This window comes from Eptesicus fuscus, chromosome 4 (assembly GCF_027574615.1).
Source record: "Eptesicus fuscus isolate TK198812 chromosome 4, DD_ASM_mEF_20220401, whole genome shotgun sequence".
Lineage (NCBI taxonomy): Eukaryota > Metazoa > Chordata > Mammalia > Chiroptera > Vespertilionidae > Eptesicus > Eptesicus fuscus.
In genome coordinates this window covers 22,995,686-23,016,422 of record NC_072476.1, presented here as the reverse complement: position 1 = coordinate 23,016,422, position 20,737 = coordinate 22,995,686, and the positions used below count along the sequence as shown (strand labels likewise).

General features: G+C 39.6%; 1 protein-coding gene and 1 non-coding gene across 6 annotated transcripts; both read left to right on the top strand.

Moving 5' to 3' along the window:
* Nucleotides 1-166: 166 nt before the first annotated feature.
* On the top strand, nt 167-19,058 carry CEP20 (centrosomal protein 20). Of its 5 annotated transcripts, none has more exons than XM_054714767.1 (6): nt 167-277; nt 3,820-4,017; nt 5,957-6,041; nt 8,784-8,920; nt 17,119-17,228; nt 17,759-19,058. In XM_054714767.1, exons 1-5 carry the CDS (start codon nt 250-252, stop codon nt 17,193-17,195), a joined length of 525 nt encoding a protein of 174 aa, XP_054570742.1. In that variant the 5' UTR covers nt 167-249; the 3' UTR covers nt 17,196-17,228; nt 17,759-19,058. The 5 variants fall into 5 exon arrangements, with proteins under 5 accessions (XP_054570742.1, XP_054570743.1, XP_054570745.1 ...); XM_054714768.1 differs by lacking the exon at nt 167-277 and adding an exon at nt 900-984; XM_028145454.2 differs by lacking the exon at nt 167-277 and adding an exon at nt 1,009-1,100.
* On the top strand, nt 13,206-13,314 carry LOC114231618 (U6 spliceosomal RNA). Its single transcript, XR_003617603.1, has one exon. It is a non-coding gene; the product is annotated as a U6 spliceosomal RNA (small nuclear RNA).
* Nucleotides 19,059-20,737: the final 1,679 nt, after the last annotated feature.

Here is a 20,737-nt window from a genome sequence, read left to right as displayed (position 1 = left end):
CTGCAACCCCCACAGGTAAGGGCTCCGACCCGCTGCGGTCCCCGTTCCCCCTCTCTCCTCCCTCCGCCGCCCGGAGCGCTCGCTGATTGTTGGGGTCTCAGGACAGTCACCGCCCACCCAATCGCGTCAACTGAGAGGGGCGGGGCCAGGCGCGGCGAGAGCGGCGCGTTTATTGGCTACAGACCATGCCGCGGCGGGGCGGGGCTGCGCGTGCGCAGCGCCGGGACGCGCCCCTGGCGGCCGTTAAAAATGGCGACTGTCACCGAGCTGAAGGCTGGTGAGTGCGAGTCGGGGGCTTGCCAGGTGGAATGCAGCTGGTCCGCAGCCCGTGAGAAGGATGGGTGGAAAGGAGGGCGCGCGGAGAGGAGTCAGCCTTTCCGGGCGGTCTCTCTGCGGCGCCAGGGCCTGCGCAGCCGGCTGCTGCGGTGGCCGCTGTGCTAGGACCCTGGAGGGAAGGGGTTGCACGGGGCAGTTTTTTAACCGGCTTCGAGCTGGAGCAAGAGTCGCAGAATCTGCAGGTTCCTGGGAGGTCTGCAGTCCTGCGCCTTGGGCCTCTGGCGCCTTTTTCCGGACTCGCCTTGGCGTGGGCCGTTCACGCGAGGATAACATTTACAGTCGCCACAACCGTTCTAGGTGGTGGGCACAACCCTCAGCCATTTCTGCATCTTGACAACCTGGGAGACGGGGCCCGATTTTCCATCGGGCCTGGCCTGGCCATTCTGCTGTCTTTTTTCGGGAAAGTTCCACAAAGGCGAGAGCCCTTGAACTGGTAACGTTTGCACACCGTTAGTTCTGACGCAGATGTCCAGGCGGGCAGTAGTAATAATGACCATTACCAGGGATGACGCCTTATATGCCAGGCAGGGCCCAGCCCCTGTGTTATATACTTGATCCCACTGACAACCCTGTGCCCACTCCATAGATGAGGAAGTTGGGGTGCTGAGAGGGGGAATAGCTCGCCCTGAATGATGGAGCCAGAAGGAGGTAGAGTGTGGGAATTAGATGATGCTGCACCAGAGCTCAGGTCTCAATCACGGCCTGACACTGCCCTGCCCCGCTGATGGAACCAGGTCCAGTTTCCAGGGGACGTGCCGACGCCGGTGATTCTTAGAGATTTGGCCGGGAGGGGTTGCATCTCTTGGAGATGATCAGTCGCCGTTGGTATGAATGGACATTTGTGGCACCGGGCATGCCTTGACCGCAAGAACAGCCTTCCCGGAAATCGATGAGCCCTCTTCCTAGGAAACACGTCACACACAGTTTTGCACACAACTTCAGACGAGTTAGGTGCTCAGGGATACACACCAGGTTATGAACCTGTTTCTGAAGAAGTTGTTATGGCACAGTGTTTTAAGCACGCGCCTAGAGGGAAGGGCAAAAATGATAGGGGACCCTAGAAGAACTTTGTAATTGAGTTGGGAATTGGGGGCGCCCTGCACAGATGTAGGGAGCCCTTTATGGTTTTTTTTTTTTCTCCTGCATGCCCCAGTTCTGAATATGCTTTGTGTCCAAGAGAAACTCAATGAAAATGTGTGTGCCAATCACTTATGTTTTATGAGCGATTACCTTTTTTTTTTTTTTTTTAAGCATTTTCACATTTTCCCACCTCACTTGGTTCTGTCTCTGAGAGGCAGAACTCTTGTTGGAGAGGCAACTGAGGCCCAAGTAGGTGATCAGCTCCCGAGGTGATGATGAGATATGCTAGGTTCCTTAACTCCAGCTTCATTCATTTCTCTGCTGAGTTTGAGTCTGTGCTGTGTGCTTACAGAGTAATTGGGACGAGATCCTTGCCAGTGGGAAAAATATCTCTATGAAACTTCCAAAGATGGAATTAGAGAACAGGGGTTAGGTTATGATCCTAAGAATACGATAAGTTTGTACATTCCTTTTATGGGCCTATTACAAAGTCTGATTTGGTGATAACTGAATGTACTTAACATGCCTGCACAAAAGTTTGAGAGGATGATTTTAAAATAAGGGTAAGAAAGGTTAAAGTCTAATCTAGATTGTACCTCTTTAAACATATGACCAGGTTTTTAAGAAATACATATTTTTATTGATTTCAGAGAGGAAGGGGGAGAGGGAGAGAAAGATTGAAACATCAATGATGAGAGAGAATCATTGATTGGCTGCCTCCTGCATGCTCTACATTGGGGATCGAGCCCAAAACTGGGCCGGCCAGGAGTCGAACCCGGGAATCGAATGGTGCCTGGTTCATAGTTCAACACTCAACCACTGAGCCATGCCGGCCAGGCAAGGTTTTTTTTTTTTGTTGTTGTTATAATATATTTCTTTATTGATTTCAGAGAGGAAGGAAGAGGGAGAGAAACATCAATGATGAAAGAGGATCATTGATTGGCTGCCTCTTGCACGCCCCCTATTGGGGATTGAGCCCGAAACCAGGGCGAGTGCCCTTGGTGGGAATCGAACCTGGGACCCTTCAGTCCGCAGGCCGAGGCTCTATTCACTGAGCCAAACTGGCAAGGGCCAGGCAAGGTTTTTATTGTTATTTATCAAAGCTTAAAAAATACTTGGGTTCCTGGGCTCTCTTTATGAATTTTCATTATTGTTTACTTATTTGGTGCCTTTGACGGCACAGTACAGTATTAAACTATATTTATTACACCCAGTAGTATACAGCACTGTATTATAATGCTCCTAGGTAGCATTTATTGAGCTCTTACTTTGGTCTAGGCCAGTGGTCGGCAAACTGCGGCTCACGCATGAGCCACATGCTGCTCTTTGGCCCCTTGAGTGTGGCTCTTCCACAAAATACCACGTGCGGGCGCGCACGTACAGTGCGATTGAAACTTCGTGGCCCATGCGCAGAAGTTGGTTTTCGGCCTGGGCGAGTCTATTTTAAAGAAGTGGCGTTAGAACTCTATAGGGGCCAAAGAGCCGCATGTGGCTCGGGAGCCACTGTTTGCGGACCACTGGTCTAGGCACTGGGTGAGATGTGTTGGTGCTCTGGAGTTCTTAGTTAGTTAGCCATTAGGGACAATTTGAAAAAAAAAAAGAAGGTTGTAGACCCCTGCAAGTGATGGTGCCAATTCAGCCATATGCCTTTACTATCCATACTAATATATATTGCTAAATTTCATTATCACAACTACTGATATTTGTTATAATGACCCTTGTTCATAAAGAAGTTAGGTTACATTGAGCATATATATCCTTGACTTCTCAAGATGGCAGATAAACTCTGTGTTAGATTTCTAACTAGGCTTAAAAGTTCAAAATCCTTTTGTTTTAAGGAATTAATGCACAATTGTCATTAAAAAACAAACAAAACAAAATAGCCCAAACACAAAACCCACCTTTTCCTTTAGAATGAGCCATTCCCCAAGAGTTCTGGATATCAAAGGTTTTTATACAAAAGGCAGGGCACATTCCTTCCTTTTATGGAGTGTACTTACAATCTTTAATCGTAATTTTTCTGGACCAGAGGTTTTTAGGGACACGCAGAACCTGTCTGCAGTGATAAATACTCTAGAAAATATATGAGACACTGGAGGTTAAGTTCAGGTCCAAGTGTGCTGACTATAGTTCTAGTTCCCCTTTTTTCCTCAACCAGGAATGTGACAATGTTGGAAGAATAAACTTGAATTTGTTTAAATACATTAAAATAGAAGTACATCATTGCAACTTGGGGACTTTATTTTTTATTACAAACATGGCTTGTGATAGCTAATGTGATCATTGTTCAGTTCATCACAGTGTTTAGATTGAAAGCTGTTGTTAGGCCAATTACCTTTTAAACCATTTTCTTTAAAGTAAGCCTAAGAATGACATGAAGCATTAATGTTTTATATTTAACAGTTTTAAAGGACACCTTGGAAAAAAGAGGAGTCTTAGGGCATTTAAAAGCGAGAATTCGAGCTGAAGTTTTCAAAGCCCTAGATGATGAAAGTGAACCCCGACCAACATTGTCTCATGAAAACCTTCTTATTAATGAATTAATTCGGGAGTATTTGGAATTCAACAAATATAAGTATACATCGTCTGTTCTCATTGCAGGTAAGAGGTATCATTATCATTAGTCATGTGAGGCAAAATCTGCTTCTTCCCTTCCACCAATTCTAAGTATTTAGCCTGGAAATCTAATTCCATTACAAAAGAGCGTCATATGAGAGACTATGACATAAAATCGTCTGAGTGATTAGGACATATAAGCCTACTTTTGTCCCACCTTGTACATACTTGAATTCCCTTAAGGTTTTTTGTGTGTTTTTAGCCTTTTTTAGAGAGGGAGGGAGAGACATTGATCAGTTGGCCTCCCAAACATGCCCCAATCGGGGATCAGACCCGAAACCTGGGTATGTAAACCTGACTGGGAATCAAACCTACAACCTTGTCGTGTACGAGACAATGCTCCAACCAGCTGACCCACATTTCCAGGGCTAATTCCCTTAAGGTTTAATCTATGCTTTAAACTATTTCATGCCTTAAAAATGTCCTTGTCAAAGAAAAGAACTCATAGATTTTTGGAAGAGAGAATGAATTCTTTGTGATGCCAGAACTTTCCATTATAGATCTTTTATTTAATATTAAGCACGACTTAACTGAATAAAAACTGATAATTTTTATTGGTTTAAGGAACTTTAATATCAGTATCTCCACTTTCCTCCCTTTGTTATAGATGTTTGGATAATACCATTAGTACTCAGAAAGAAGAACATTATGAAAATATCATTAATTACATGTCTTGGACTTGAGCTTCCCTAGAGTGAAATACAGTGACAGTAGTCAAGTTTCATATTAAATGCCTTGGCTTTTTAAAAAAAAATTGAAATATATGCAACATACAATATATTTTACTTTTTTTAGTATAAAGTTCTGTGGATTTTGTCAAGTGCATACAGTTGTGTATCTACCACCACAGTCACAATATAGAACATTTTTATCACCCCCCAAATTTTCTGTGCCCTTTGTAGTCAACTTCTTTATTTTTTTTTTAAATGTATACAACATTAAGTTTATTTTTTTATATATATATATTTTATTGATTTTTTACAGAGAGGAAGAGAGAGGGACAGAGAGTTAGAAACATCGATCAGCTGCCTCCTGCACACCCCCGACTGGGGATGTACCCGCAACCAAGGCACATGCCCCTGACCGGAATCGAACCTGGGACCCTTCAGTCCGCAGGCCGACGCTCCATCCACTGAGCCAAATTGGTTTCGGCTGTAGTCAACTTCTTTACCTACACCTTACCCCTAGCAACCACTGACCTCTTGTTATCTCTGCCTATCATTTGCCTTTTCCAGAATGTCCTATAAATAGAGCCATATAGGATGTAGACTTTGGAGTTGGCTTCCTTTCATAGCACAATACTGTCAACTTTTTTCTTTCCGTGAATAGCATTCCATTGTGTCAGTTGATGGACATTTGGCAATTATGAATCTAGCTGTCATAAACATTCACAAAAGGTTTTTGTGAACATAGGTTTTAGTCTCTCTTGGGTAAAGAGCTAAGAGTGGAATTGCTAGGTTGTGTGTTGTAAGTATATGTTTACCTGGATAAGAAACTTCTCAACTATAGATAGTGCCTATACCATTTTTGCTCTCCTACTAATAAAGTATGAGGTTTTCAGTTGCTCTATATCCTTGCTAGCATTTAATATTTGGGTTAATTTTATTCTTAGAATTATTGCCACCAAATGGATATTGGTACTGTCATGTGTTGAATTCACAAAAACAGACTGCTGAAGCCTAGTATTGCAGAAACAGTATTTCCCTAACCAAAAATTAGATTAAAAATGAGTTTAGATGAAATCACCCATATTAAACTATTTATTTAACAAAATAATTTGAAAGTCATAAAAGCATAAGTTGGATCTGCCATCATTATTTTCCAAAATCTGAAAAATGTGAATATCTGGTAAGTATGTATCAAAATCATGTTTGCTTTTTAGATTGATAAAGACTAAGCGTTTTCATAATTTTTTCCCCCCTAGAATCTGGTCAACCTGTAGTTCCACTGGACCGGCAATTTCTCATCCGAGAACTAAATGCATTTGAAGAATCAAAGGATAATACAATGTAAGAACTTATTTTTAAAATAAACTTTCAGATATTGTTGTATTGGAGTCACAATCTCATAGTGGTGGTTTTATTTCATTTTAATCCAACAGGTATTTATTTGGGTCTAGTGTTTGTCTAGCACTGCACCAAATCCAAAGTATGCAGCAATAAATGGGTCAGATGAGGTCTCTGCTCTCTGGAGCTAAAATCCCCCTGGTTTCAGAGGACTGAATAGCCCTACCCCTTTCTAAGGGGCACTCCTCTTGGCTTCTTGATCCATCCTTTTTTTCTTCTGATGCTTTTGCTCTGTCAATTATTTTCTTCCTCAGATTTAACTCGTCCTCCCCATAGCTTCCTTCATTTCAATTTAGTTACGTACTCAGATTTCCCCTCTCCAAAAAAAACCTCTCCAATTCCAAGCTAGTGTTCATTCTCCATTTTACCACTTAACTTAGTGAAAAATCAACCCTCTGCTTTTATTTTAGTATCTACTCTGTGGTCTTCCCTGCATCTTAAATTCTCCCCACACCATTTACAAAAAACTATGCTCTTAAAAAGAAGAACAACCACTTTCTAGTAGTTTCTTAGTTCTTTTCCTACTTCAGTGGTAACTAAACATTTTCCAGAGGATCCCTGAATGGCAAAAAAAAAAAAAAAAAAAAAAAGCATACTACTAAAGGCACCTGGGAACATAGCTCAAAGAAGTCTTTTCCTAGCAAGGAATTGCTCTTAAGTCTTACAGTATGTTTTCTCTTTCAAAAAATTCGTTGAATTTTTTTCATCTTACTTCATGGTGGAATTATTTTACCATAAAAATATTTTAAATGACATACCAATTAAAATGAACTTTCCCACAAATCTTTGTATGAAATGGTTCCAGGATCATATGCCACTTTTATCCTGTAGTTTGTACCAAGTCGCTTCTTGAGTTTCTGCAGCATTTTGTAATAATGATTTCACTCTTCCTTAAGACATTTTTTGTCATAAAAATGTTTTGTCTTTTGTGACCCTTTACTGTTTTGATTTTTCCTGCCTCCCTAATGGTGTTATCAGTGTCTTTATTAGTTCCTTTGGGGTTCCTTTAAATTGTGGGCACTCCCCAAGTTTTGTCCTTTTCTTCTTGTCCCGCTGCCCACTTTTCTAAGTATTCTTTTTTTTTTTTTTAATATATTTTTATTGATTTCAGGGTGGAAGGGAGAGGGAGAGATGGAAACATAATCATTGACTGGCTGTCTCCTGCATGCCCCCTACTGGGGATTGAGCCTGCAACCCAAGCATGTGCCCTTGACCAGAATTGAACCCAGGACCTTTCAGTCCACAGGCTGATGCTCTATCCACTGAGCCAAACCAGCTAGGGCTTTCTAAGTATTCTTGAGTCTTTAATGATATCTCCATGCTAATGACTCACACAGTGAAGCCGCAATGCTATAATATCTAGTCTCTAAAGTTGCAGAGTGCTGTTACTTAAACGAACTTGATTCATTACAAGTGAGTTTAGCCCACATTCAAGGGGAGGGCAATTAGGCACCACCTTTTGAAGGGAAAGGAATGTCATAATTTAAACCATCACACCTACTAATAAGTAAGTAGATATTTCAAAAAACTCAATCCATTAAATTTTGTTTTCAATTATGAGATTAGAAATGAAGGGAAACATTTGTTGTACCTCTGTTGTCAGCAGGGCAGCTTCTGTTTGTGCAAGAGCAGGAATATAAATCCCAGGCAGCATATTGAAAAGAGTATGGGACTTGGGGTTCAGGTATAAAGTTTGTTTACTTATTAGCTGAGGGATTTCTAGCAAATTCATTTTGAGCTGTGGTTTTCTCATAAGTTGGGGATGATGATTATGACATCACAAGGTGAGGGTAAACTGAAAAGAGGCAGAAATGTTTTGTAAACTAAAGTAGCTTTTTAAATATTAATTCTTACCCAACTCCCATATAGCTGACATTTACATATCATTTAATATGTGCCAGGCACAGTTCTAAACACTTGACATTTATTAACTCATTTGGCCCATAATAACCCTATAAGGTAGTGTTTACACTTACCCTAACTTACAGAGAAGGAAACATTTATGAGACTGGGACATTAAGAATCTCGATGCCCAACCGGTGTGGCTTAGTGGTTGAGCATCAGCCTATGAACCAGGAAGTCACAGTTCGATTTCCAGTCAGGCACATGCCTGGATTTTGAGCTCAATCCCCAGTAGGGGTTGTGCAGGAGGCAGCCAATCAACAATTCTCTCTCATCATTGATGTTTCTATCTCTCTCTCCCACTTCCTTCTTCTCTGAAATCAAGTTAAAAAAAAAAATCTTTCTGAGATCAAATGGCAAAGGCAGTATGTCTCTTGGGACATAAGACCTTCTCTAGGCAAGGATTATTAATGCAATAAGGGTTTATTGAATACCTGTTGTGTATTGGTGAGTATTAGGTACTGAAAATTTTTATACTGGATTTTGGAGTTTAAAAGCTGAATTCCTCCTATGTATTGATTGAAATTGTATTTCAGTTTAGATGCGATTTAAGGCGTTAACATTTTCTCCCTGGGTTTAAAAATCATCTTTAGAGTAAAATAGCACTTTTAAATTTAAAAAGCATGAACAGTTTACAATTTGTATAATAACCATGCAACCTTATTTTATAAGCCTAGTGAATTACTTGGCTATTTTAGTGTCAGAGGCTACCTTTTAAAGCATAGTTTTAAGCTTTTCCTATTCATGCAAATTTAATTGATTTTGGTTTTCTTCCTGCAATAGACCTCTTTTATATGGGATTTTAGCTCACTTCTTGCATGGAACTAAGGATGGCATCCAACATACATTTCTGAAAGGATCTTCACTTCAGCCTCTAAACCCAAATCCTGGTAGACAACCTAGTGGAAGAGAACAAATGGGTATGAGCTTTCTGAAATTTATCATTTAGCTGTTAGCAAGGATATTTCCTTCTTATATATTTTTATCTTTGGAATAGATTTTCCCAAGCTTTTGAGTCATAGTTTAATTCCACTTTTATCTAATATAGTTTTAACCCATGTTGTTTATCCTCCAAAAACAAAAAACAAAAAGCTTTTTGGAAAGAGAATCTTGGGGGAAGGCGGGTGAATGACTGGACAAAGTTTTTAGGTATAATTTCTCTATAGAAGTGTTGAAAAACCTGAGTTTCATATAAATTTGTACTTTCTGGAGCAGCTTAGTTCTTAGCATACTGAATAAATAGCTTTCTATAGAATCATCATGTGTTTTCCCCTAAGACTAAAAAGAGGCAAAAATGTTGAATACAGATAGAGAAATCACAGGTTTATATGTCCTTTGCATTTTCAGGATACTTTTTGTGGTAAAGCAGCAGGTATCTACAAATAAAATCTTAGGAGAATAGTTCATATTTCTTTCAGAATGCACTCTTTAAATGAGCTTGTTTTTTATTAAATCAGCAGTAGGACCTCAATTTGATAATCTGAACTAAATGGTTTAGAGCTCACTGTCTTACTGTGAGAGAGAGTTGATCTCTATTTTTAAAAAGGTCACGTGGGCCTGGCCAGTGCTGCTTAGTGGTTGAGTGTCGACCCATGAATAAGGAGGTCACAGTTCTATTCCTGGTCAGGGCACATGCCTGGATTTGGGCTCAATTCCTAGTAGGGGGCATGCAAGAAGCAGCCGATCAGTAATACTCTCTCATCATGAATGTTTCTATTTCTCTCTTCCCCTGCCTTCTCTCTAAAACCAATACAAACATTAAAAAGTAAGTTAAAACACAAAGGTCAGGTGGGTTTCAGACAGCTGATTATCAAGACCGAAGGCTTGACCAAACACCGGAAGTCAGTCCTGCAGTCAGTGCTGTGGGCACTTCAGCGACCCAGCACTGACTACCAAGGGGGCTGCGACCAGGCCTGGAGAGAAAAGCAGGGTCTGATCACAGCTCCCGTGGCAGTCAGTTCTGGGTCGGCATGGTGGAAGTCAGTTCTGGTGACCCAGCACTGACTGCCATGCTGCAGGTGCCTCAGCGACCCAGCACTGACTGCCGAGGGGGCTGCAATCAGGCCTGGGAAGAGGATGGGAGAGAAAAGCAGGGTCTGATCGCAACCTCCATGGCAGTCAGTGCTGGGTCAGCATGGTGGAAGTCAGTTCTGCAGTCAGTGAACATAGGGTCAATTAATATCTCTTTGAGAGGTGTTGAGAATATAAAGTACAGTGTAGAGCAATTACTTATATTATTTCACATAAAACTCTTTTCAACTAAGATATTTTCCTTTACTTAAAATGTATCTTTATTCTTGCAAGTATTACAGATGTCCCTTTGTTTTAGTTTTTAGTTTTTCCCATTGATCTCCTCCACCCTGCACCCGCCCCTTCCAGGCCTTTGCCAGACTATTGTCTGTGCCCATGGGCTATTCCTATCTAATACATAAAAATCTAGAAAGATTTAGAGAAAATAAAAGATATGCCAGGTAAATATTGAACAGAAGAGCTGAAGTTGCTGCATGAATACTGGATAAAGGCTTGAAGCCAAAACACAACTCATGAGATAAAATTAGTTATTGTAACATAACAAAAGATTCCTTTCACTAAAGAGATAAGATGGTTCCCAATACTTATACACATAATAGAACAGTGTGGGGGTTCAGAATGAGCCTCACCAAGATGTGTCTCAGTGGTATGCAGATTTTTGAGCTAAGGGCAATTTTAGCTTCAGGCTCAAGTGAAAATTCTGCCCCTCCCTTTAACTACTTAAAAAAATTGAATTATAGGAATTGCCCATAATAAGACATTATCCTATATAATAAAAGGCTAATATGCAAATCGAACAGCAGAACGACCGGTTGCTATGACACGCACTGACCACCAGGGGGCAGATGCTCATTGCAGGAGCTGTCCCCTGGTGGTCAGTGTGCTCCCACAGGGAGAGTGCCACTCAGCCAGAAGCCGGGCTCGTGGCTGGCTAGTGCAGCAGCAGTGGTGGGAGCCTCTCCCACCTCCGTGGCAGCGCTAACGATGTCCAACTAATGGCTCCTGGACTGCGAGAGGGTGCATTCCGGGCTGAGGGACCTCCCCCCTCCGAGTGCACAAATTTCGTGCACCGGGCCTCTAGTCTAATCTAATAATAGACAAATATGCAAATTGACCATACCTCCGACACACCCACAAGCCACGCCCACAAGCCATGCCCACCATCCAATCAGAGCGAGTATGCAAATTAACCCAAACCAAGATGGCTACAGCCACAGAGAGCAAGGTTTCCTAGGTAACAGAGGAAGCCAAGCTTTCTGCCAGCCATTGCAGGCCTAAGCCTCCACTCAAGCTACAAAGTTTCAATTATAGAAGGTAAACAAATTCAAACAAATGGCGGCAGAATGGAGCTTGAGAGAGCAGGCCAGGGTTGCCGCTGGCAACAGGGGAAGCAAAGCTTTCAGCACACCCTGGCCAGGCCCACCTGCTTAAGGCAACAAAGTTTCAATTATAACCCCAACACAAATGGCTTCGGGCCTCGGAGGGAGCCCTAGGCTTGGCTCTGCTCCAGGCTACAAAGTTTCAATTGTAGAAGGAAAATAAATTCCAGATACCAGGGCCTCTGCTTGGGTTGCCAGGGGGCGTGGCCCGCCTGCAAACCACCACAGGCCCCTCAGGCCGCCCCACACCCCCAGGGTACCCCACCCTGATCAGGGACACCCTTCAGGGCAAACCAGCTGGCCCCCACCCCTGTACCAGGCCTCTATCCTATCTAATAAAAGAGTACTATGCAGATTGATCATCACTGCAACACACAATATAGCTGCCCCCATGTGGTCAAAGATCCTGCCCCCATGTGGACACAGGATCGACACCACAAGATGGCCAGCAGGAGAGGGCAGTTGGGAGGCACCTGGCCTGCAAGGGAGGGCGGTTGAGAGGGACCAAGCCTGCAAGGGAGGGCAGTTGGAGGTGATTAACCCTGCAGGAGAGGGCAGTTAGGGGTGACCAGGCCGGCAGAGGAGGGAAGTTGGGGGCAAACAGGCTGGCAGCAGAGTGGTTAGGGGGTGATCAGGCTGGCAGGCAGAAGCGATTAGGGGCAATCAGGAAGGCAGGCAGGCAAGCAGTTGGGAGCCAGCAGTCCTGGATTGTGAGAGGGATGTCCGACTGCCCGTTTAGGCCCGATCCCTAGGATCGGGCCTAAACGGGCAGTTGGACATCCCTTGAGGGGTCCCAGATTGGAGAGGGTACAGGCTGAGCTGAGGGACAACCCCCCTCCGTGCACGAATTTCGTGCACCAGGCCTCTAGTATATATATAAAACCTAAGCAACTGGTCAACCCGTCGACCATTTGACTGGTCACTATGACATGCACTGACCACTAGGGGGCAGATGCTCAATGCAGGAGCTGCCCCCTGGTGGTGAGTGCGCTCCCACAACAGGAGCACCACTCAGCTGACCAATGGGCACCAGACGCTGGGCTCACGGCTACAGCCTTTCCTGTCTTCCCGCAGTGCTACCGACCACAGCGGCAGGCACAGCAGGGCCAGGATGAGCGGGAGCAGCGCAGCTCCTGGCCAGGGCTCAGGCTCCTCCCCGGCTGCCTGCCACTTTGCGCACTATTACATCCCTTATACCTGCAGTCCAAATCCCCTGAGGGGTCCTGGATTGCGAGAGGGCACAGGCCAGGCTGAGGGACCCCACCCGTGCATGAATCCGTGTACCGGGCCCCTAGAGTTAAATATTAGCTCAAGATGTGAAAGCTGGTGGCCTTTTTGAGGCTATTTCTGACTTCACTAGGACTTATTTTTCTATATATCTTAGATTTCTGAGCTGATAGAAGATTGGAAAAGAAATCATTTCCAGCTACTTATTTACATTAGAGAAAACTAAGACTAAGAGGTGAATGACTCATTTATGCTTGTAGCTGATCATTTTTAGCAGCATCAGCACCTCTGATTGCCATTCCTGTACACTTTATCATTTAAAGAACATGGGGTTTTCCTAGTTCCCTTTTCAGGGATTGGATAAGGAATTGCTTTTTAGCAGGTACTTCAAAACAAAACAAAACAAAACAAAACACAAGCACATAAGTAAATCTCTAAACATTCAAATAATATAATGTAACATGCCCTTTAATCTCTTCCCTCCTGCTTTTCCCTAACTCCCCCATTACCCTCCCTTCTATAGAAGTTAACTCCATTAGCAACTTGGTGGGTATCCTTCAGGACTCATTTCTGTGTATTCAAGTACTGATGTGCACTAAAATTGGAACAATAAGAGAGGAGTAGCATGGCTCCTGTGCAAAGATGGCACGCAAATTTGTGAAACGCTAACATATTTTTGTTATCCTATAGATATGAGGGAGAAATAAAGGCTTTTCCAGACAGACAAAGCTGAGGGAGTTTATCACCACAAGACCTGCATGACAAGAATGAAAGGAGTTCTTTCTTCTACATGAAACAAAAAGATAAAAGTATATAAAACTTTGAGTAAGATGATAAACAGAAGCAGGAAATTGCAACTCTATTTCAGAATAGGGTATTAAACACTTAATTATAACATAAAGGTTAAAGGGGAAAGGCATTATTTTAAAAAGCCCTTTGTGCTCTGTTGTTTCCCTGACTGCTCTGGGATTCCAGTGGCAAGTTCTCTTTGTTCCAAACCTCCCTCCTTCGGTTGTATATAAAAACAATGTTACTAACAGTTAAATATGAGAATTTTACACACCTTCCAAATACCAGCATCAAAGAAAAACAGGTACTGGATAGAAAATCTGCAGGAATAGTCAAGGAATTGATATCTTTTGTCTGGGAGGAGATATATGTGGTTAGAGACAGGACTAAAGAAATTCACATTTGTAACCCTTTTATCTTCCTTTTGAAATTTGAACCATGCATTACCACATTAGTATTTAAAAAACAATTAAGCTTTAAAATATAGGAATGGGCAAAAGTAGGTAAGTACTCTGTGCCAAAGTGTGTTTGAGTATAACAAATAAACTACAAGAATGTGTAAATGATGAAGGCTGGCAATTTAAGCACCTACGAGATTGTTCCTAAGTGCACTGTACCATCATAACATTCTTTTGAGTTAAGAAAGCTATGGAATAATCATAACCTGCATGCCTTGTTCCATATGAACATGTAAACCTACTTTTGCCAACCCCTATATGCACTGTTACTATACATATTATTCTATAATTTGCATTTTTTGTCAATATATGTAGATGTACTTCCCCCTCATTTTTAACTTTTTGTAGTATTCCATAGTGTGGCTAATCACTCTTTACTGATGTACTTTTACTGTTTTTTATTTTTTGCTTTTACAGTATTGCAGTGTAGCATTACTTCTTTCTTCACACAGGTATTTCTCATCTGGATGCCTAGAAGTAGAATTGCTGGTTCAAAGCATGTGTGCATTAAAAAATAGTCTAATATTATCTAATTTTCCTCCAAAAAGGCTTTAACAGTTTATGCTCACCAAGAATAAGTACCGATACTGGTTTCTCAGTTTTATTGTTACCAGTGAATATTGTACACATTAACACTTGTTAACATAGCAAACCTATGACATTTATATTTTCAGTCCAATGAGGAAAAATAGCCTCTTGAGAAATAACTTTTGTGATTTGTAAGCTTTTTATTATCAATAATCATTCTCTTTAATATGGCTAATGACTAATAAGAAAGTTATAAGTAGTAGAGTATTTCTTACCTAAGTTCTCCTGAGATGAAGGTCATGGATTAATTACTTGTAGCCTATACACAGTGGTTAGGGTGGTCTGGGGAGGGCTTCTTTCTGTATAAAGTGCCAGAGACTTCAGAGAGTCAAGTTCTAGTCAGTGAAGCTTTGGTGCTTATTCTGTGGAAAGCTCTGTGGAAGACTCAGAAATGAGGATGACTGCTGAACCAATAGAGTAGTGATTTTGCTAATTATTTTTCTTGATCATAAAAAATTTTCTTGGCCTTTTTATGTAATTACCTCTTTCTCTCTCTTTCTCTCTCTCTCTCTCTCTCTCTCTCTCTCTCTCTCTCTCTCTCACACACACACACACACATTCTCTCTCTCTCTCTCTCTTCTTTCCTCTCTTAAATTAATTTAAAAAACCCAAAAAACACCCACAATACTGCATTATGTTCCAATAACATGTTTAAGCATTCCATTTCTTTTCTCAGCTCTAGCTTACTGTTTAAAGAATACATGTTTTATTTTACAACATGGACAAGATTATGAAGATGTTAAAATACTTATTCTTTTATTTTAAATACTTACTCATCCAGTTGAAATGTAAAACAGTAAACTTAAATTCTCCTTTATTTGAAAATAAGTCCAAAGCATGTACTTTTATCAAAGCTTTTAAAGAGCTGAAAAAAAATGAAGAGGATGTATATAGACTCTTACCTTTGAAATAGTAGCCAATCATTAGTGCTGCTGATATTAATACTTGTCATATTGGAGGCAAAGTAGTAGTTGTTGCTATACATAAAAGATCAGATCCTTTATAATCTGTAAAGTCATTGTCAGCTCAACTTTATACATGTCTATGGAGAAGTACATGAAAAACATACTTCGTTTTTTAATAATGCTTTTATAGAAAACCAAAGTGTGTATGTCCTAAAGATATTATTAATTTTGTTTTGTCCAATAAAAGTTGCCTAAAATTGAAGGAGATTGTTTTTTATCTGTGATTCAGATCTGTAGTAGTATTTACATTATTTCTGAGAGTGATCAGCTGTGGACTAATTAATAAGACTGTGTGTACAATCAAATTGTCTTTAGAATTAGAATAACTAATATATGTTTTTGGTGCTAAAATTGCATGTTTCTAATAACTTGTCTAAATTTGTATTTTTCTCATCAGAATATTTCAGAATATTGTTTTTAAAAGGTTATATTTTTTCTGTTGGAAAAAATGTTTGATGAATGGGGGGAAGGTGTCACATTGTCCTAGGGATTTCATTTGTGCATTGTGTTTTTGTCTACATTGGGTATTAAGTGTTTTATTTATATTGTTTATTTATTTATCTTTTAAAATATATTTTTATTGATTTCAGAGAGGAAGGGGAGGAAGAGAGAGATGGAAACATCAATGATGGTAGAGAATCATTGATTGGCTGCCTCATGCAACCCGGCATGTGCTCTTAACTGGAATCAAACCCAGGACCTTTCAGTCCGAAGGCCGATGCTCTATCCACTGAGCCAAACCGGCTAGGGTGATTGGGTATTAAGTTTTTTTTGTTTTTTTAAAATATATTTTATTGATTTTTTACAGAGAGGAAGGGAGAGGGATAGAGAGTTAGAAACATCGATGAGAGAGAAACATCGATCAGCCGCCTCCTGCACACCCCCTACTGAGGATGTGCCTGCAACCAAGGTACATGCCCTTGACTAGAATCGAACCTGGGACCCTTCAGTCCGCAGGCCGACGCTCTATCCACTGAGCCAAACCGGTTAGGGCAGGTATTAAGTTTTTTAGGTTCTTTTAATCTAGAACACTTCTGCCCTCTCCTCTCCCACTTCCCCCACCCCCCCATGACAAAAGAAACTGAGCAGTGTGACTGGGGCCTCTTCTTCACTATGGCGGGAACACAGTGGGTGGTTACAGAGGCTCTGGGCTTCTCTGAACTCTCATGGAACTTTATTGTTTTGGTTTTGGCTGAAGAACTTTTTCTACAAATTCTTGGATAGTTTTCTGATATGCATAGGAAAATGTAACTTGTGCTAGTTTTCTTGTCACGAGAGAGTGCTGCTGGGAGACATTTCTATTTGAAGAAAGGTTTTTCTTTTTGATTGAAGAGCTTTAATGTCCCTCAAAATGCTAAACACCCTGGCCTTTCTTGTGAATTCTGTTCCTCACATATAAGAGAAGTTTGTAGCTACTTACCAATGGGTTTACTCCAGGGGGTACTCTATTCACTTAAAAAAAAAAAGTTAAGAAGCTTAATTTGAATTAATACCTAGTACAAAACATTTCTTATTTTTTTCAATAGTGTTTAAAAAGTTGAATTTTGTTTTTTTCATTGTCCTAAGCTGTCCTAAGAACGCAACTTTAAATATATAACTTCCTGAAATATATGTAGCTGTGTCTGCCTACAGCTTATTTTAACTTGAGATAAGCATTGACACTCATTTCTGTTAATTTCAGATGACCACCTAAGAAAAGAGAAGGGGAAAAATACTAATATTGAAGATCTTCATATTTCTCAAAACGTGAAGAGATGACATTTCCATTTGGGCATCTTTTATCTTAAAATTGTATGTATTAAATCACTTATTTATTTTCTCATTGCCAAAATGCATCACTAATATTTGTACTTTGTATAAATTTGAGTTTCTGCAAAAACACTTAGTCTTTTATGCTTTACTGCATTTGTGAATAAAAACTAACTCTGTCATCAAGGCTATTGGATTTGACTTGAAAGAAAATGTATTGTTTTTAGGAAATATTTTAAAGGTTCTTAGATGTGAGAAAGGAAAGGGAAAAATGAATGTTAGTACCCTATACATTCTTCTAAAAAAAAAAAAATACAGGTCTTTATAGCCATATCATCTGCTCTTTAGCATGGTACATTAATTACATTTCCTTCAGGCTAGAATTATGTGGGTTTATAGAAAATTTAAGAAAAGAGCACTAAAGTCAAGAAAAAAACTTTAATTTTTATAAAGTTTGATTTTTTTGATTAGCTATTTTTCAGATAGCCATTTATAATTAGATTAAAATATCTGAATTGCTATCTAAAATTGAACTTTTAAACTAGGTAACAATGTACTTTTTCTTTCCTTAGATCATTTTGGCTTCTACTGGAAGATTTAATTAAAATCTAGAGGGGGAACTAATTCTTTTAATTTTGCTGTAAGTAAAACAAAGAGTTTATTTGATTACATGAAGAATGTGGAATCAGCATGAAGAGACAGGCTTTAGGAGAAAACCAGAAAGTACCTTTTAAAAGATGGCATTGTCTAACCTCCATGTGGCCTTCAGTTGTGCAATTTTAAGATGCGCTATGAAAGGGCCAACCCCTAATTATTTGGGCTCTGAAAGTCTTATTAAATGTCAATTTTTATTCTTTGGATAGAAAAACAGTAAGAGCTATCCTAGTGCTATCTCTAAAATGCTGCTTTGATATTTATTAAGATATTTTTATAATGTGGAGTCTACAGATTGATTTCACTGAAATCTGTTACAGTAGACAGCACCTGACTGGCAAAGTCATTGGTATATTCAGAGCACAACTGCATTGGCGCTGTATACTGACAGCATTTAGCTTAAACGTCTTCCACAGGGAAAGTGATAAGGGCTTAATTGGCAAAATTGGCCTTTGGAAATTATTGAAACTTGATAATATATTTGGTACTAGTCAGTGTTCAGTTCTTACCAGGAATTTTTATCTGAATACAGGAAATTATTAAAAGAATCCCATAAAACCATACTTTACAAGTCACAGGATTTTAAGAATCCCTACTGGTGGCCTAAAGTCACATATATAGATGTAGAAATATTATAAGAGTTCATTTCAATTTTTTAAAAATATGTTTTTATTGATTTTTAGTTAGAGGGGAAGGAAGAGGGAGAGAAAGATAGAAACATCGATGAGAGAGAAAAATCTATCAGCTGCTTTCCACACACCCTACTGGGGATTGAGCCTCCAACCTGGGCGTGTGCCCTGATCGGAAGTGTGATCTCCTGGTTCATAGGTCAATGCTCAATCCACTGAGACACACCAGCCCGGCTCATTTCCATTTTTTAAGTGAAATCTGTAGTATCTGATTATAATTGTGAATTCTAATGTATGTGGGACAATAAATATCTGAATTTTTCTCAGAGGATTTGGTTTACATATAAAGATGTTAGCAGAGACACTAAGTTTACCTCAGGAATTGCAATCATCATGCAGCACTAGATTAAGAAAAAATGCTGGAGTTTAGCATTTTAGATACTGATGTAAATTTATCAAAATAGAAGCTAAATGGAATTGTCACATGTAGTTCATTGTCTATTTATATGCATTATTCTGTAACTTGTTTGTACCTAGAGAACTTTTATACCTTCGATGTATCATTTAATAAAAAAAAAAAACAACAACATTAAACAACTCACATTTGTGCAGAGGGTGTTTGTGTGACTGTTCTGTCACCAGAGATGTAGACCAGAACCTGGCGAAGGCTCTCCAGGCCTTCCTTTGGGATCTCCAGCAACCTGGTTGTTAGCTGGTGTAGGGCAAGGTTGACGCTGTACGTGTTCTTGGCACCAGCCATCTCACCTTGGAACAGGACCTCTTTATAGTGTGGCAGTGGTGGGGGGACAAACCAGTATTATATGAAATGTTAAGAGTGTTATTTAAGAAGAAGAAGAAGAAAAGATTAAAAATATGAACAATAAAATGTCAATAAATACATATCTATCAGCAATTGAATCTACAAACAAAATGAACAAGCAGAACAGATGCATAGATACAGAGAACTTTTTGTTGGTTGCCAGGTGGGAGGAGGATAGGGGGACTGGGCAAAAAAGGTGAAGGGATTAAGAAGTTCATATTGGTTGTTACAGAGTAGTCATGGGGATGTAAAGAACAGCATAGGGAATATGTATATAGTCAATAATATTCTGATAACGAGGTGTGGTGCTGGATGGGTATGAGATTTATTGGGATGATCACATTGTTATGTAATATCTGGTCACGGGTGTACAAAAATATTATAAATACAAATAAATAAATAAATAAATAATAAATAAATAAATAAATATTAATAAATAAAAAAAATAAATAAATAAATAAATAAATATTTTTTTATTTATTTAAAATAAAAAAATAAATAAATAAGTAAATATTTTATTTATTTATTTATATATGGTTTTATTTAGTATTACATCTTTATGTTTGGAAAATAAAAAAACACCTATTTTCAAAATACTATGAGATTTTATGATTATCCACAAAGGAGGATCTTGAGCTAAGAAAATCTGCTCTAGAAATTTCTGTACTCAGGAATTTTAACACTGTCAAATAATTTATAATATAGTCGTTTAAAAAGATAAATGGGCTGAGACATTTAAAAAATAAAGGAAAGACAAATATAAATACAGAGGACCCATCAAATTGTTCTCATAAATTCATAAACTAAATTAGTATATCATTGTTGGGGGTTCCCATGGGATTGTTGGGAGCTGTTATCTTCCAGAAATGCAGGAGAAATGTTGGATTTACACAAAAATAGTATGAGATTGGGACTAAAGAGGGATTTAGGAAAAGGGGAAATTTAAAACTTGGGCAATCAAAGCAGAAGCCGAGTGGCTTTTGAAGATGATAAATTTAAGCTTAGCATATATGTTTGCATAGAATAAACTAATAGGTTTATAATTATGTGCAAGAACATATTTGTATATGACTCACATGCCTGTATGATTATGTAAAATCTGATGTGTTCTTTTAACCTAAAGCCAAGTGTACATGAAGGATTAATATTTATGCCTTTAAAGGCATTTGGGACAATGCTTCCCAGCCACTTGGTATTTTATTTTTGTAATAACTTCTGCAGGGATATCATGGCCTTCTTTAAATTATTTTTAAAATGAAAGAGGTAAAACTACCTTTTTTAAAAAAAATAGAATTTTTTAGATTCACAGCAAAATTGAAAGGAAGATATAGATTTCCCATATACCTGGGTTCCTCCCTCTCCGTCTCCCCCACCCCCCACATGTATAGCATCCCCCATCAACATCCTCTACCAGAAGGGTATATTTTTTACAATTATCAACCTATATT